General features: G+C 56.9%; 1 protein-coding gene across 8 annotated transcripts in view; it reads right to left on the bottom strand.

The window, feature by feature from the left end:
* Positions 1 to 1,807: 1,807 nt before the first annotated feature.
* Positions 1,808 to 14,816, bottom strand: part of LOC115388764 (RIPOR family member 3-like) — a 37,532-nt gene continuing 24,523 nt past the window's right edge. For 3 of the 8 annotated variants that reach the window (XM_030092019.1, XM_030092020.1, XM_030092022.1), the window contains exons 9-26: positions 14,590 to 14,653; positions 14,476 to 14,519; positions 13,781 to 13,906; positions 13,563 to 13,708; positions 12,775 to 12,886; positions 12,527 to 12,675; positions 12,260 to 12,397; positions 11,691 to 11,814; positions 11,200 to 11,484; positions 10,969 to 11,126; positions 10,747 to 10,894; positions 10,496 to 10,625; positions 10,226 to 10,423; positions 9,341 to 9,505; positions 3,929 to 4,131; positions 3,169 to 3,252; positions 3,030 to 3,067; positions 1,808 to 2,909 (exon numbers count right to left, since the gene is read on the bottom strand). In XM_030092019.1, coding sequence (XP_029947879.1) covers positions 2,750 to 2,909; positions 3,030 to 3,067; positions 3,169 to 3,252; positions 3,929 to 4,131; positions 9,341 to 9,505; positions 10,226 to 10,423; positions 10,496 to 10,625; positions 10,747 to 10,894; positions 10,969 to 11,126; positions 11,200 to 11,484; positions 11,691 to 11,814; positions 12,260 to 12,397; positions 12,527 to 12,675; positions 12,775 to 12,886; positions 13,563 to 13,708; positions 13,781 to 13,906; positions 14,476 to 14,519; positions 14,590 to 14,653 — 2,472 coding nt within the window. In that variant the 3' untranslated portion in view covers positions 1,808 to 2,749. Of the gene's footprint in view, positions 2,910 to 2,975; positions 3,068 to 3,168; positions 3,253 to 3,928; positions 4,132 to 9,340; positions 9,506 to 10,225; positions 10,424 to 10,495; positions 10,626 to 10,746; positions 10,895 to 10,968; positions 11,127 to 11,199; positions 11,485 to 11,690; positions 11,815 to 12,259; positions 12,398 to 12,526; positions 12,676 to 12,774; positions 12,887 to 13,562; positions 13,709 to 13,780; positions 13,907 to 14,475; positions 14,520 to 14,589; positions 14,654 to 14,816 lie in introns of those variants that run through there. The other 5 variants (XM_030092025.1, XM_030092024.1, XM_030092023.1 and 2 more) reach the window with 5 other exon arrangements.

The raw sequence follows: 14,816 nt of genomic DNA, 5'->3' as shown, positions 1-14,816 counted from the left end.
GCCTGTGGGAGTCTGAATGAAACCGACCAATCAGTGATCGGTAATCCTCCGGTTAAAGCGGCCATCTTTATTACCAGTAAAACGTCCTGAACGGCGGTTGAGCTGAAACCAGTTTATCTCAGGAAGGAAGTGCTGACAGAAAGGAAGCTTTTTTCAAAATAAAACTAACTGGAATTTAAATGGATACTTTCAGAAAAAAACTTCTATTTTTGTGGTTTGGTAGGAAAGAATCCGGGGACCGGGACCAGTCCACAGCCTGGTGGTGGTGGTGGGGGCTGGTGTAGACCACGAAGACTCAGGTCCTGGTGATGGTTCTAAAACTCTGGTCTCGGTCCTGGTCCTGGACCCAGTCCTGTACTTTCTATACAAAAATAAACAGCACCTCTAGTGGCCAGGCTCCAGAACTACATGTTCTCACATACTGGTGTAGTGGGCAGGAAATCCACAGTGAATTTAAGTTTATAGAAACTAATCCCCCCCCCCCCCCCAATTTAATTTTTGTTATAAACCAAAACCAGAACTGATCTAAGGCAGTCCCCCAAACATGTCAGTAGGTGGCGCATGTGTCATTGAGGACCTCTTGAGAGGATGGATCGCTTCCGTTTTGGCTCAGTACTTGTTGGAGCAACATCCATCCTTTCGGTCCACAGTGCACCCTTGCCTGCGTGACCGTTTGTACCGGATCCCAGATACCCCTAGGTCTGGGGCCGGTAACACTGGCATGGAAAGAAAAGAAAAGCAGAACTGAAGTGTGTGAAGGGGAATCATCAGAGGGACCATCAGTCGGAGGGACCATCGGAGGGACCGTCTGTCGGAGGAACCGTCAGTCGGAGGAATCGTCAGTCGGAGGGACCATCAGAGGGACCGTCTGTCGGAGGGACCGTCTGTCGGAGGAACCGTCAGTCAGAGGAATCGTCAGTCGGAGGAACCATCGGAGGGACCGTCAGTCGGAGGGACCGTCTGTCGGACGAACCATCGGTGGGACCGTCAGTCGGAGGAACCATCGGAGGGACCGTCTGTCGGAGGAATCGTCAGTCGGACGAACCATCGGAGGGACCGTCAGTTGGAGGAACCATCGGAGGGACCGTCACTCGGACGAACCATCGGAGGGACCGTCAGTTGGAGGAACCATCGGAGGGACTGTCACTCGGAGGAACCATCGGAGGGAGCGTCAGCCGGAGGAATCGTCAGTCGGAGGAATCGTCAGTCGGACGAACCATCGGAGGGACCGTCAGTCGGAGGAACCATCGGAGGGACCGTCTGTCGGAGGAATCGTCAGTCGGAGGAACCATCGGAGGGACCGTCAGCCAGAGAGACCGTCTGTCGGAGGGACCGTCAGTTGGACGAACCATCAGAGGGACCGTCAGTCGGAGGAACAGTGAATCAGGCTCCTCTTGAACACTCCTCACCCACAAACACCTTGTTTCTACTTTCACTGGTTGATCTGAGAGTTCAGCAGGTGGAGCTGCAGCAGTGGGTGGAGGTGAAGGAAGAACATGAAGACCACTCCATCAGTTCAGGGTGCAGCTCAGCTGCGATGTGCTCCACCCTCCGATGAGGGAATAATGTAAACTTTGGGTAGAGAAAACTGATCAGAACCCCCTGCTTCGGGACTCTCAGGAGATTTAATGTGAGTTCAGACTTTATGGTCATTTTATTTATTGATTTTCAAAAAGTGTCCAACCTCCGGAGCCAAACGGGATCCGGTTCAGAAAAACTGACGAAAGACTGAAAAACAAAACGAAGCAGCAGCTGAAAGAAGCTGAAGCTGGATTCAAAAAAAGCAGAAACTGTCAAAATACTCTGATTGAAACTGTCAGCGCAGCTTTACTCAGGAAAAGAGAAAAATGAAATATTAAAAACAATAAAAGGAAAAAGTGGAATAGAAGAAAAAATAGAAAGGAAGAAAGAAACAAACAGAAAAACGGAAAATGAATCAAAACAAACCCAAAAGCAGCTGCCGTCTCTGGAAGAGGCGCTGGACCGGGAACCCCAAGGACTGATCTGGAACCAGCCTCTGGATCCACACCAGACCAGAACCTCTCCTGTTTGGGTTCCAGAGCCCTGGTTCAGCTTCTGGATCCAGATTACAGAGTTCCAGAGTCCTGGTTCAGGTTCTGGATCCAGATTACAGAGTTCCAGAGTCCTGGTTCAGGTTCTGGATCCAGATTACAGGGTTCCTCTCATTTGTCATCTTTAACTTTAAGTTCAGACCTTCTGAGTCTTGAAAAGCAGAAAGTTTCCTTCAAAAGGAAGACTATCAGACTGATCAGGTGAAGTCCGGTGGAACCCAGTGGAACCTGGAACCCAGTAGAACCTGGGTTCTGTTGGGTTCTGGCTGAATGACGGACCGATGGAGGATCTTCAGGGTTTTTATTGAGTCCAGCATTCTGGACCGAACTGGAACCAGGCTGGAACGGTCCGAGTTCCACACAGTGACGCCAGGAGAACCACACAGTTCTCTGCCACGCAGAACCCGCCCACATGACCCGGAACCCTGTCGGATCCAAAGCCCCCGAAATAAAACCCACCGGGACCCCGGTCTGAATCCAGGGAGTCCCAGAGAACCGGGACGGAACCGTCCAGACCCCAGGCTGAGTCCGCTCAGGCAGCAGGTGTCATGTCAGGACCAGGGTCTCCTTCTCCTGGTTCTGGTTCTGATTAGCCTCCAGGAATCAGGTCTTCACCTCAGGACCCGAATCTTCCAGGATCCCCATCTCCTGGATCTGGTAGGCCTCCAGCAGCGGGTCTAAAGGATGGTGATCTGGGTCTCCTGGTTCTGGTTCTGGTAGGCCTCCAGCAGCGGGTCTACAGGATGGTGGTCTGGGTCTCCTGGTTCTGGTAGGCCTCCTCCTCCAAGTCGCTGTACAGCTGGTCCATCCTCTGGAAGGCCTGGTACCCCTTCTTCCCTGCACACACAGAGATGGGTCAGAACCGGAAGGAACCCGACGGAGGAGGAGAACCGGGTTCTGGTACCGAAGGACAGGACTGTCTCTCTGGCAGAACCACGAAGATCCTCGTCTGCGGACCTCCATAAGTCTGCAATGTGGTCCACGCTCTCCACCGCCTGCCGGACAAGCACAGCAGTGAAGGACCACTGGGACCAGAACCAGGTCCAGAACCAGAACCAGAACCAGAATCTGAGCCGGCTCTGTTGGTGCTGCTCACCTTCAAGCACTTCAGAGCCAAACAGGATCCCTGCTGGACCAGAACATCAGAACTCCTCAAACCCTCCGTGTAGAAAACCAGAGCCTGGGGGGGACAGGGGCGGGATGGGGGGACAGAACAGGGGGACGGGGGGACGGGGGGACAGAAAGGGGCGACAGCAGTCAGGACTTCATTATATCAACAGATTAAAGATATTTTTTCTAAACTTGCAGCAACTTTTTGATCATTTATCGTCTTTTTCATCAACTTTAAGGTTATAGAGGGAAAAGCAGGAAACGTCCCTGAAGACGCCCCCGGCAGTGGACAGTCGTCCCCAGCGGTGGACAGTCACCCCCGGCGGTGGACAGTCATCCCCGGCGGTGGACAGTCGTCCCGTGCGGTGGACAGTCGTCCCTGGCGGTGGACAGTCATCCCCGGCGGTGGACAGTCGTCCCCGGCGGTGGACGGACAGTCGTCCCCGGCGGTGGACGGACAGTCGCCCCCGGCAGTGGACAGCCGTCCACGGCAGTGGACAGTCGTCCCGAGCGGTGGACAGTCGTCCCCGGCTGTGGACAGTCGCCCCCGGCGGTGGACAGTCGCCCCCGGCGGTGGACAGTCGTCCCGTGCGGTGGACAGTCGTCCCCGGCGGTGGACGGACAGTCGCCCCCGGCAGTGGACAGTCGCCCCCGTGCGGTGGACAGTCGTCCCGTGCGGTGGACAGTCGTCCCCGGCGGTGGACAGTCGTCCTCGGCGGTGGACAGTTGGGTGGACAGGACGGTACCTGGCTCCGGAGGGCCTTGCAGCCGGCCGCTCTGCGCAGACAGCCGGCCGCCGCTCTGCAGACGTTGAGGTTGGAGTCGGTCAGCAGGCCGGCCAGCGTCTGCAGGGTGGAGCCGAGGGGGAGGAGCTCCGCCAGGCTCCTCCCCCGCAGCTTGCTGAGAGCCCGCCTCCGTTTGGGGCCCCTGAGGGCCGACAGGATGTACTCTGGGAAAAAGAGGAATGGCGGTGAATGTCTCGGTGCTGAAGCTCCGCCCATTCAGGGTTCTTTTGTGTTCTAGGTTCCCGAACCGGTTCCACATGTTTTAATGTCATGAGGGCTGCGGTTCTGTTGGGCCCGTTAGTTTTAATGAGCTCCAGATGGAACCGCTCTAAGGAACCCTGGTTTGAACCCTGCTCAGTGTCCTCACAGGACCAAAGACCCCTGAGACCCATCAGTACCGCAGCAGTCTGAGGAACGTCCAGCTCTCCAGAGGAACCTCACCACAAAGCAGATCAGATCTGATCCCACGACTCCATGTCCTCCAGGACAGAACGTCCCTGAGGGACGAGTGTGGACACAAGAAACAATCTTCCCTTTAAAAAACTAAACTAAATGGTTAACAGCAACAAAACTGAAGGAACGAAGTCGACCCTGGTCTTGGTCTTGGGGTGCTCTGGTCTTGGTCTCAGGGTGCTCTGGTCTTAGTCTTAGGTTACTCTGGTATTGGTCTTGCCTTAGTCTTGGGGTGCTGTGGTCTTGGTCTTGGTCTTGGTCTTAGGGTACTCTGGTATTGGTCTTGCCTTAGTCTTGGGGTATTCTAGTCTTGGTCTTGGTCTTAGGGTACTCTGGTCTTGGTCTTGGTCTGGGGTACTCTGATCTTGTTCTGGTCTTGGTCTTGTCTTGGTCTGGGGGTGCTCTGGTCTTTGTCTTGGTCTTAGAGTACTCTGATCTTGGTCTGGTCTTGGTCTTGAGCTTGGTCTTAGGGTACTCTGGTCTTGTTTTTGGTCTGGGGTACTCTGATCTTGGTCTGGTCTTGGTCTTGTCTTGGTCTGGGGGTGCTCTGGTCTTGGTCTTGGTCTTAGGGTACTCTGGTATTGGTCTTGCATTAGTCTTGGGGTGCTCTGGTCTTGGTCTTGGTCTTAGGGTACTCTGGTCTTGGTTTTGGTCTGGGGTAGCCTCGTGAACCAGCCCCGCCCACTCCACATCCACGTTTGGATTTAGTAGCTGGGGGGTCTGGGTACAAGCCAATAGAAAGACAATGCGGCTCGGCCATGAGATGGCCGAGCCAATCAGCGTTGCCGCTTTTTGTTTTCAAATTTTTTTGGCAAATTCCGGCGGCTAAACCGGAAGTGGCGTCATCAACGAGCGTAGCGGAGATTACGGACTTTAACCATCGTCTGAAAGCTGCAATAAGTAAAGTTACAGCCAATATATCAAGTATTACAATAATCAAGCAAGAGCAACAGTCTGCGCCTGGTGAGTTTCTGACAGAAAAAGACGTTTTTGCGTGTCTGTGTGTCGAGAAGCTAGAGCTAAAGAGCTAAAGCTAACTCTTAGAGAAGCTAACAAATGTTGATGACGCATTTGTTTTGAAGCGCTGATTGGCCGAAGTGCGTTGTCAGTCAAAGGAGTAACCAACGCCCCCTGCACGGAGTTTGTATTGGCTTGTCCCCAGACCCACCCCCAGCTACTAAATCCAAACGTGGATGTGGAGTGGGCGGGGCTGGTTCACGAGGCTAGGTCTGGGGTACTTTGATCTTGGTCTGGTCTTGGTCTTGTCTTGGTCTGGGGGTGCTCTGGTCTTGGTCTTGGGGTTCTCTGATTGCAAATCACTGTTGCATTCACACATCATCAGTTGGGGAAAACTAATCTGTCTCATGATGGTCTAACCCCAGTCCACTGTCCCACCGTCCCTCATGTCCAGAACTCTGGAACTGTTCCCGCTCTTTTTCAATCGGCAGCCGTCAGCCTGAAGAAACCTGGTTCAGACCCCAACAACTTCAATAAGCTCCGCTCCATAACTCACCTTCCCTTCATCTCCAAAATCTTAGATAAAATTGTCGCCTCTCAGCTCCACTCCCATCTCACCCTCAACAGTGTTTATGAGCGATTCCAGTCCGGCTTCCGTCCCGCCACAGCACCGAAACAGTGTTGTTAAAGATCACAGATGACCTTCTAATGGCAGCTGACCACGGTTTGATCTCCATCCTCATCCTCCTGCAATCCTCCAATAGACTGTCCTCCATTGGCATCACTCCTCCATTGGCATCACTCCTTCTCTGGTTTCACTCCTCCCTCACTGGAGCTCTCAGTTCATCCAGCTCAAGTCCTTCACCTCTCAGCCCTCCCCCGTCACTTCTGGCGTCCCCCAGGGCTCCGTCCTGGGGCCCCTCCTCTTCATCATACACCTCCTTCCCCTGGGCAACATTTTCTGGAAATTTGGTATTAATTTTCACTGCTACGCGGACGACACCCAGCTCTCTCTCTCTCCAGCAAACCTGACTCCCCTTCCCCTCCTCCCTCACCCTCTGCATCTCGGAAATTAAATCCTGGTTCTCCTCAAATTTCCTGTAATTAAATAGTGATAAAACAGAACTTCTTCTCGTTGGCACCAAGTCCTCACTGTCCAGACCTAACAGGTTGTCCCTCACAGTGGACAGCTCTACAGTGTCCCCCTCCCCTCAGGTTAGGGTCTGGGTGTCGTCCTCCAGCTCACTCTCTTTCCACATTAATAACATCACTCGGTCTGCATACTTCCACCTACCTAATATAAACCGCCTCTGCCCCTCCCTCACCCCTTTCTCACCCCTCTCTCACCCCTCCCTCACCGCTCCCTCACTGCTCCCTCACCGCTCCCTCACCCCTTTCTCACCCCTCTCTCACCCCTCCCTCTCTCTCACCCCTCCCTCACTGCTCCCTCACTGCTCCCTCACCCCTCCCTCACTGCTCCCTCACCCCTCCCTCACCGCTCCCTCACCCCTTTCTCACCCCTCTCTCACCCCTCCCTCTCTCTCACCCCTCCCTCACTGCTCCCTCACTGCTCCCTCACCCCTCCCTCACTGCTCCCTCACCCCTCCCTCACCCCTCTCTCACCCCTCCCTCACTGCTCCCTCACTCCTCCCTCACTGCTCCCTCACCCCTCCCTCACCGCTCCCTCACCCCTCCCTCACCCCTCCCTCACCCCTCCCTCACTGCTCCCTCACTGCTCCCTCACCCTCTCTCACCCCTCCCTCACCCCTCTCTCACCCCTCCCTCACCGCTCCCTCACCCCTCCCTCACCGCTCCCTCACCCCTCCCTCACCCCTCTCTCACCCCTCCCTCACCGCTCCCTCACCCCTCTCTCACCCCTCCCTCACTGCTCCCTCACCCCTCTCTCACCCCTCCCTCACCGCTCCCTCACCCCTCTCTCACCCCTCCCTCACCGCTCCCTGACCCCTCCCTCACCCCTCTCTCACCCCTCCCTCACTGCTCCCTCACCCCTCCCTCACTGCTCCCTCACCCCTCCCTCACCCCTCTCTCACCCCTCCCTCACTGCTCCCTCACCGCTCCCTCAATGGCTCCCTCACCCCTCTCTCACCCCTCCCTCACCGCTCCCTCACCCCTCCCTCACTGCTCCCTCACCCCTCCCTCACCCCTCCCTCACCCCTCTCCCCCCCCAGAGCTTTCAGCCGCTCTGCTCCTCCTCGTGAACTCTCTCCTCCAGACATCCACCACATCGACTCTCTGCCTCAGTTCAAATCCAGACTCAAAACTCATCTGTTTGAATCCGCCTGTCATCTGTAACCTCAATCTTTGTTTTTAACTCATTGTGTTATGTTGTCTGTTGTTTTATTTATTTTAATCTTTTTGTAAAGCGACCTTGAGTGTCAAGAAAGGCGCTGTGAAATAAAATGTATTATTATTATTAAAACTCTACCTTTATTATTACTATAGTAATTAGTATTATTTTTTTTTGTTGTTGTGTGGTCTGTTTCACTAATATTCTAAAAGCCACGGTTCCGACTAGTCCTAGCGTTAGCGTTAAGCCACGTTAAGCCGCGTTCACACCGAACGCGATTTTGCGTCAAAAATCGTGTCAACGTGAGAAGCTGAACGCGTGTTCTGAGGTACGACGCTGAACAACGTCGGGCCAAAAGCTGCGTTCACACCGAACGTGTCAAACGCGTCGCGTCTGGTGGGAAGGCGGGGCTTCCGGACGTATTTCCTGTGTTATCTTAGCCTCATGGTATCCCTGTTGAGCGGGTGGCTTGGCTTTATTTGCTTAATAAAGCCAGACAACGACGCCGTCGGCGGACAGGACGCCGTGCCTGGGTGCACGATAATATTCACAGACGGTCAGAGTTTGGCGAGTTTCACTATTTGCTCCAGGAGCTGCGCCAGGATGAGTGTTGCTTTCCCCGGTCCCGCCCCCTGACCTATGTCACCATAGACACGCTCTCTGATTGGTTTGCCACAAAATATCGACATGTCGCAAAATCACGTCGCCGACGCATCAACGCCCCGACGCGTCGCTTCTCGTCGTGGCTGGAACGCGCGTTCCCATTTGTTTTCAATTGTATTTTGACGCAAAATCGTGGAAAGCTTTTGGCGGTGTGAACGCAGCTTGATGGTGCGTTCCCACCAGACGCGTTGCTTCACGGGCTTCACTGACACCTCAACGTTGACGCATGTAAAGTGTGGAATTCGACGCGTGTTCAAATTTACACATAACGCTCGCAACGCTCGCGACACGCGGCAGCTCATTGGCGGGAGTGGGAGGAGCTTCTGTGTCCTGTCTTCATGTTGACAATAGCGGATCCCATGGAGACACTGGCTCGGCTTTATTTAATAAAGAAAGCCAGAAAAGGGCATCGTCAGGCGCCTGTGCGACGTTTTTGGGTTCATCCCATCCTGCAGCGGCGTTCGCAATTTGGCGAATTGCACCATTTGCCCCAGGAACTGCGTGAGGATGAGGTTCGCTTTCAGCGGTACTTCCGCCTCTCCCGGGCCGGTTTGACGACCTTCTGGCCCACATCAGCGCTCAGAGTGCTCGTCTGTGATTGGATGACGCTCCGCGTTGACGCTTCCAAAGTTCAATTTTCCCAACTTCAGGCGTTGATGCCTGCAACGCGTGACGCGTGTCGCCAACGTCCGAAAAGCGACGGTCTAAAAGCGCCTGATGCGCGTTAGGTCCGTTGAAGCTCGTCCACCATAGACTCTGAATCTAAAAGCAACGCCGTGACGCTGGCAACGCGTCCGGTGGGAACGCACCATTAGCCTCCGCTGGTAAAACGGTCAAGTGCAGAAAAGCTGTAATACCGGGGAGATTCCAGCAGGGGGTGATAATGGTTTCAAAACGAGCCCGGGTCTCAGTGGAACCCGTTCAGGAACCTGTCCTGTCCTGCTGACATTCTGAGGTTCTGAACTGGTCTGGAGGCGGTCCGGAGGTGGTACCTTCTCTGGACAGGCGCTGGATGTGTTGCCCGAGCTCCTGGACGCTCCAGCGCCTCAGATAGACCCACAGCTGGAAGACGGAGACCCTGTCCGGGCTGCAGACTGGCCGGGGGGCGGGCACCACCCTGCAGGGGGCCTGGACCTGCTGCAGCAGCTGGGAGAACACTGCAGGACAGGAACCACAAGGGGGGGTTTGTTAGTGAGTCCTCGGTCCAGACAGCAGCCGATCCAGAACAGGAACCGTTCTGGACTCAGAGGTTTACAGCTGTGTTCAGATCTCAGTGGACCTGGTCTTACTGACACTCTGATACTGGACTGTGGAGAGTTAATGGTTTCGGGACTCTGGGACCCAGTTTACACCACGGTTCAAGTCAAAACATCGTTTTGTTGCAGAAAAGTTTCACATTTACAAGACAACATTTTGCAAACAGCGCGGACAGTTGGACTGTTGCTATGGTGACTGTCAACTCTAAAACTACCAAGTCCAGGAGGATCTGGACTGGAACCAGGACCAGGAGAATCTAGACCAGGACCAGTAGAATCTGGACTGGGATCTGGACCAGGACCAGGAGAAGCGAGAAGTTGCATTTCCCCCCGTTTCCACGGAGACAGAATGGGACAGTTTCCAGTGAGTCTGAGCTCCATTGTCGTGGAAACAGACTCCCAAACAGAAGCTTGGTGTTTCCTCTTGGAGACTTTGTCGTGAAAACAGAGTTTTTATAAACAACTCCTCCAAACATTTCTCTCCTCAGACCTGGTCCCCGGTTCTCCAGGTCCTGGCCATCTCCAGCCCGTCCTCCCTGCCCGGCCGATCTCTGTGGTGGGACTGGATCAGGCCGGTTTCTGACGGTTCCTGACAGAACCTGCAGGTTGGCATGTCGGTACCTTTGTCCGCCTGTCCCGGCTGCCTGGCCTTCACCCTGTGGGTGTACCTCCTCTTCAGGGTCCTGCAGAACGTGTCGGCGGAGCAGCAGAACGGCGAGGCGCCGCTGCCGCCACCGCCGCCTCGGACGCCACCGCCGCCGCCGCCGCACTCGTCCCAGAACAGCAGAAGGTCCCGGCCGGTCTGCGCGCTGCGGAGAACTGCAGGAGAACATGGAGGTTATGGAGAACTGACGCCGTGAAGCCGCCGGGACGGGCGGGTGTTGGACTGACCGTCTCCTGCTGAGACGCCGCGGCTGTCCTCCAGCAACAGAGCGCTGACCCGGTCCAGAACGTCCGCCTGGAGGGACACTTCGTCCAGCAGCTTCGTCCTGGACGCCTCAAAGGTGCTGGTTCTCAGCGTCTGAGGGAACATCAGGAACCTGGTCTGAACCCGGTCTCGGTCTCCCTCTGGAACATGTCCTCATGTCACAGATCCCAGATGGAGGACCAGACTGTGGACCCGGTCTTGATGGGTTCAGTACCTGGAGCAAGATGCAGCAGAGGTCCAGATGGGTCTCCAGAGCTTGGTCCAGACTCCAGTTCCCAGAAGTCAACGGGGCGAAGGGCAGCGGGTCTTGTGATGGCGTCCGGCCCGGGTTCCTCGGGCCGCTCCGCCGGACAGAGCCGATGCTGACGGAGACAACAGGAGACCGGGTTCTGACGGGGTTCTGGGAAGGGCGGCCGGCGCTCGGTCGGGTTCTCACCCGCTGTCCTGCAGCGTCCAGCTGCCGGAACGAGACGCGTCCTCGTCCACGGGGAAGTCCTGCGACAGGAAGTCGAAGCTCTCCAGGACCTGCTCCACCTCCAGGCTCTCCTCCACCTCCTCCTCCTCCACCCGGCTCCTCATCAGGGACAGGTCGTTCTGGATCGGAGTGGGAAACAGCCGGCGTCACTCTCCGGTCCGAGGACGGGTTCCACGGCGGATCGCCCGGTACCTTCAGGATGGTTCCCAGGTGAAGGATCTGGTGGTCCAGGGCCCGGAGCCGCCGGTCCCAGCAGTCCTGGTCCCGCAGGCCTTTCTCCACCTCGGCCATCAGGGCTCCCAGCCGGAGGGCCAGAGCTCCGCCCCCAGCTCCGCCCCCAGCTCTGCCCCGAGCTCTGCCTGGCTCTGACCTCCTCCCCGCCGACGGGGCAGCGGTCGAGGACGGGGACGACGAAGGGGACGCCACTGGGGGATGATCGGACGGCGAGACAGGACTCAGCCCAGAACCTGAGGAGTTCTGGAAGAAACGAGACCAGAGAACCGAGATCTGAGATCTGAGAGCAACGGAACTCACAGTGAGACGAGACAAGAACAACTGGACGGCACAAGACAGGACGGGGTGGGAGGGGACAAAGAAAGAAACCGAGACAAACCCAGAACCCAAAACCCTCGCAGGCTGTTAAGCTTTAAAGGGGCTGATTCCCTGCTGGTCTGGACGGTTACCTGCACCTGCTCCGCCCGGCCCGCCTCCGCCCGGCCCGCCTCCGCCCGGCCCGCCTCCAACCGGCCCGCCTCCGGCTCTGCTCCTCCACCCGGGCTCTTCCTCAGGAGGTCTGGAGTGCTGCACCTGGATCGGATGAAAGCTTCATTCCTGTTTCATGGTTCAGAAGGAGCAGGTTATCGCGCCCTGTGCCCCTCCGGCCATGTGGGGGCGCTCTGGGCCGGTTTTGGTTTTGTTTTCTCATTTCTGCATGCCCTGTCTCTTCATGTTCTCCTGCCTGGTCTCCGACCTCGTTAGTGCCCTAATGTGCCTCACCTGTGTCTACCTTATTTAAAGCCTGCATCCCCCGCTTGTCCTTGTCGGTGCGTTGTGGGTTGTCAGCGTGTCCCGGTGTCCCTGCCTGCAGCTCAGCTCAGCTCAGCTCAGCTCAGCTCAGCTCAGCTCAGCTCAGCTCAGCTCAGCTCAGCTCAGCTGGCCCTGCGTTCCGGCTAATAAATGAGCTCAACGCTGCCTGGCTGGCTGCGATGGGTCCTTCCATGCTGCGCCGTGACACAGGTGGACGGAGACTCACCTCTCCAGAGTCCCACTGTCCTCTGAGGAGGACGGAGAATCGAACACGGCTCCCCACTGCTCCTGTCCCCCTAGGGACAGCTGGGTCTGGCTGGCCCCCGGACTGGGGCTGGACGGGTCGCCGTGCGCCCCCTGCAGGCTGTCAGAGGGAGACGAGGCATGAGTCCCTCCAGACGGGGCGGGACGGGGCAGGCAGGGCAGAGGGAGGCAGGATGGGGCCTGTGCGGCGGGGCAGGATGGGCGGGGCAGGGCGGGGCGGGCTACACACCTGGCCGGGCGGAGGCTCTGCGGCCCGGCAGAGCCGTGGGACGGGTGGGACAGGTAGCTGAGCAGAGACACCCCACCTCTGGCCCGGCGACCCGGGGACAGCAGGGACGGGAGCGAGCCGTCCTCGTCCTGCAGCTGCCGGACCATCGACTGGAGAGAGAGCAGAGCGACACACTGCAGGCTCGAGTGAGGACAGGGCGGCGGGTTCGATTCCCGCACCGGAGCGACACGCCGACACGTCTCACCCACCATGAAGTACTTCTCACTGAAGGACGGCGTGTTCGGCGCCGTCCAGCTGTAGACCGAACTCTTCCTGCTGGAGACGGACAGAGGCCTGGGCTGGGGGACACTGTCCAACGGGCTGCACACACACACACACACACACACACACACACACACACACACACACACACACACTGATTGGAATACAGGAAGTGATCAGAAGCTTCAGAGAATTAGAAACACAGGGCCTGGTTCTGCAGCTGCTCTGGCAGCTGTCTCGACACAGGGTCTAGTTCTGCAGCTCTGGGAGCTGTCTTGACGTGGGGCCTGGTTCTGCAGCTGCTCTGGGAGCTGTCTTGATGCGGGGCCTGGTTCTGCAGCTGCTCTGGGAGCTGTCTCGACGCGGGGTCTGGTTCTACAGCTCTGGGAGCTGTCTTGACATTATGCCTGGTTCTGCAGCTGCTCTTGGAGCTGTCTCGACGTGGGGCCTGGTTCTGCAGCTCTGGGAGCTGTCTTGACGCGGGGCCTGGTTCTGCACCTGCTCTGGGAGCTGTCTCGACGCGAGGCCTGGTTCTGCAGCTGCTCTGGGAGCTGTCTTGACATGGGACCTGGTTCTGCAGCTGCTCTGGGACCTGGTTCATGAGGTGGACCTCTCTGGATCTGGTGTGTCTCCAGATGTTTTACTAGAAACCGAGGAGGCGGGTGGCCGGTTCGACTCCTGACTGAAAGTAAAGCAGGCTTCTGACTTGCTGTGACGTTCCTGGAAACAGAGGTTCTCCAGAGGGAACGGGAGGTTCTGTACGCCGTGCTCATACCTCCAGCTGACCTCCAGCTGCAGCTTGATGGTGCCCAGCTCCGTCACGTCCACCAGCATGAGCCGCGGCTTCACGGCGAAGAAGTCGGCGCTGGCGCACGTCACGGCACCGACCAGCAGCCAGCCCAGGCCCTTGGCCTCCGTCACCTGGAGGAGCGAGCCGGCGGCGTCAGTCAGCGGCGGGTGGAGCCAGTAGAAAATGGGCGGAGTCGCCGTTACCTTGATCTCGAAGTTGTGGTGGATGTGAGGCAGGAAGACCATGTCCTCCTGGTCCCACGACTGGGAGTCGTCCGACTCGATCCTGCCCCGGATCCGCCAGCGCTGCCGGCCCAGACGCACCACCACCTGACGCCGGGGACACGGGGGACAGCGGGGACAGCGGGGACGCCGGGGGACAGCGGGGACAGCGGGGACAGCGTCAGGAAGCAGGGGGGATACCACAGCATCAGGACATCATGTAAAACATCAGCTCTGGCCTCAGAGGAATTCCTGCTTTACTCCTTCCATCAGTATTTACTCAGTTACAGAGTAACAGTGATAAGCCGCTAACCCACTCATAAAGAAAATGAAGTTTTACTCTTTATTCTGATTGGTTTGACTAAAGTGACCTGAAATATCCAGAACTCCTGATCAGAACGTGTTCTGATGAGCTTCTGGACCGAGGTTGATATGGGTCGTTTATCAGAACAGATGAAAGCTGCGATGACTGGGATTACTGGGATTACTGGGATTACTGGGACGAAACCCAGCTGATCAGCATCAGGTGTGTTTTCAACACTTTCTTCGGCCTCAGTCGATTTTGACGTCAGGATATTGTGAAGTCATGAAAGCCATGGGCGCCGCCGGGCGCTGCCGGGCGCTGCCGGGCGCCGCCGCTGCCCGGAGGCTCATCAGGTCCTGCTGAGGTCCCTCACCTCGTACTGGTCTCCGGGGCAGAGCCGAGCGAAGCCGATCAGACCTGCCAGAGGAAACCACGTCAGCTGGAGACCTGTGTGTGTGTGTGTGTGTGTGTGTGTGTGTGTGTGTACCCTTCATTTTGATGTGCAGCTCTCCGAGGAGGACCTCCAGCTCTTCCTCCATGGTGGACATGTCCTGCAGAGACGCAGAAGAAGAGCTAAGCCCACATCAACCCCTCTCTCCCTCCATGCAGGACATCCTGCGTCCTGGAGGTTTATGACTCGTCTGGATTCACTGATCAGCTCCAGCTTTTCTCCCCGTTCTGTTCTGAAACGGGTCTGGAACGGGTCTGGAACAG

This window comes from Salarias fasciatus, chromosome 5 (assembly GCF_902148845.1).
Source record: "Salarias fasciatus chromosome 5, fSalaFa1.1, whole genome shotgun sequence".
NCBI classification, from domain to species: Eukaryota; Metazoa; Chordata; class Actinopteri; order Blenniiformes; family Blenniidae; genus Salarias; species Salarias fasciatus.
This window is presented reverse-complemented; position numbering and strand designations above follow the sequence as displayed.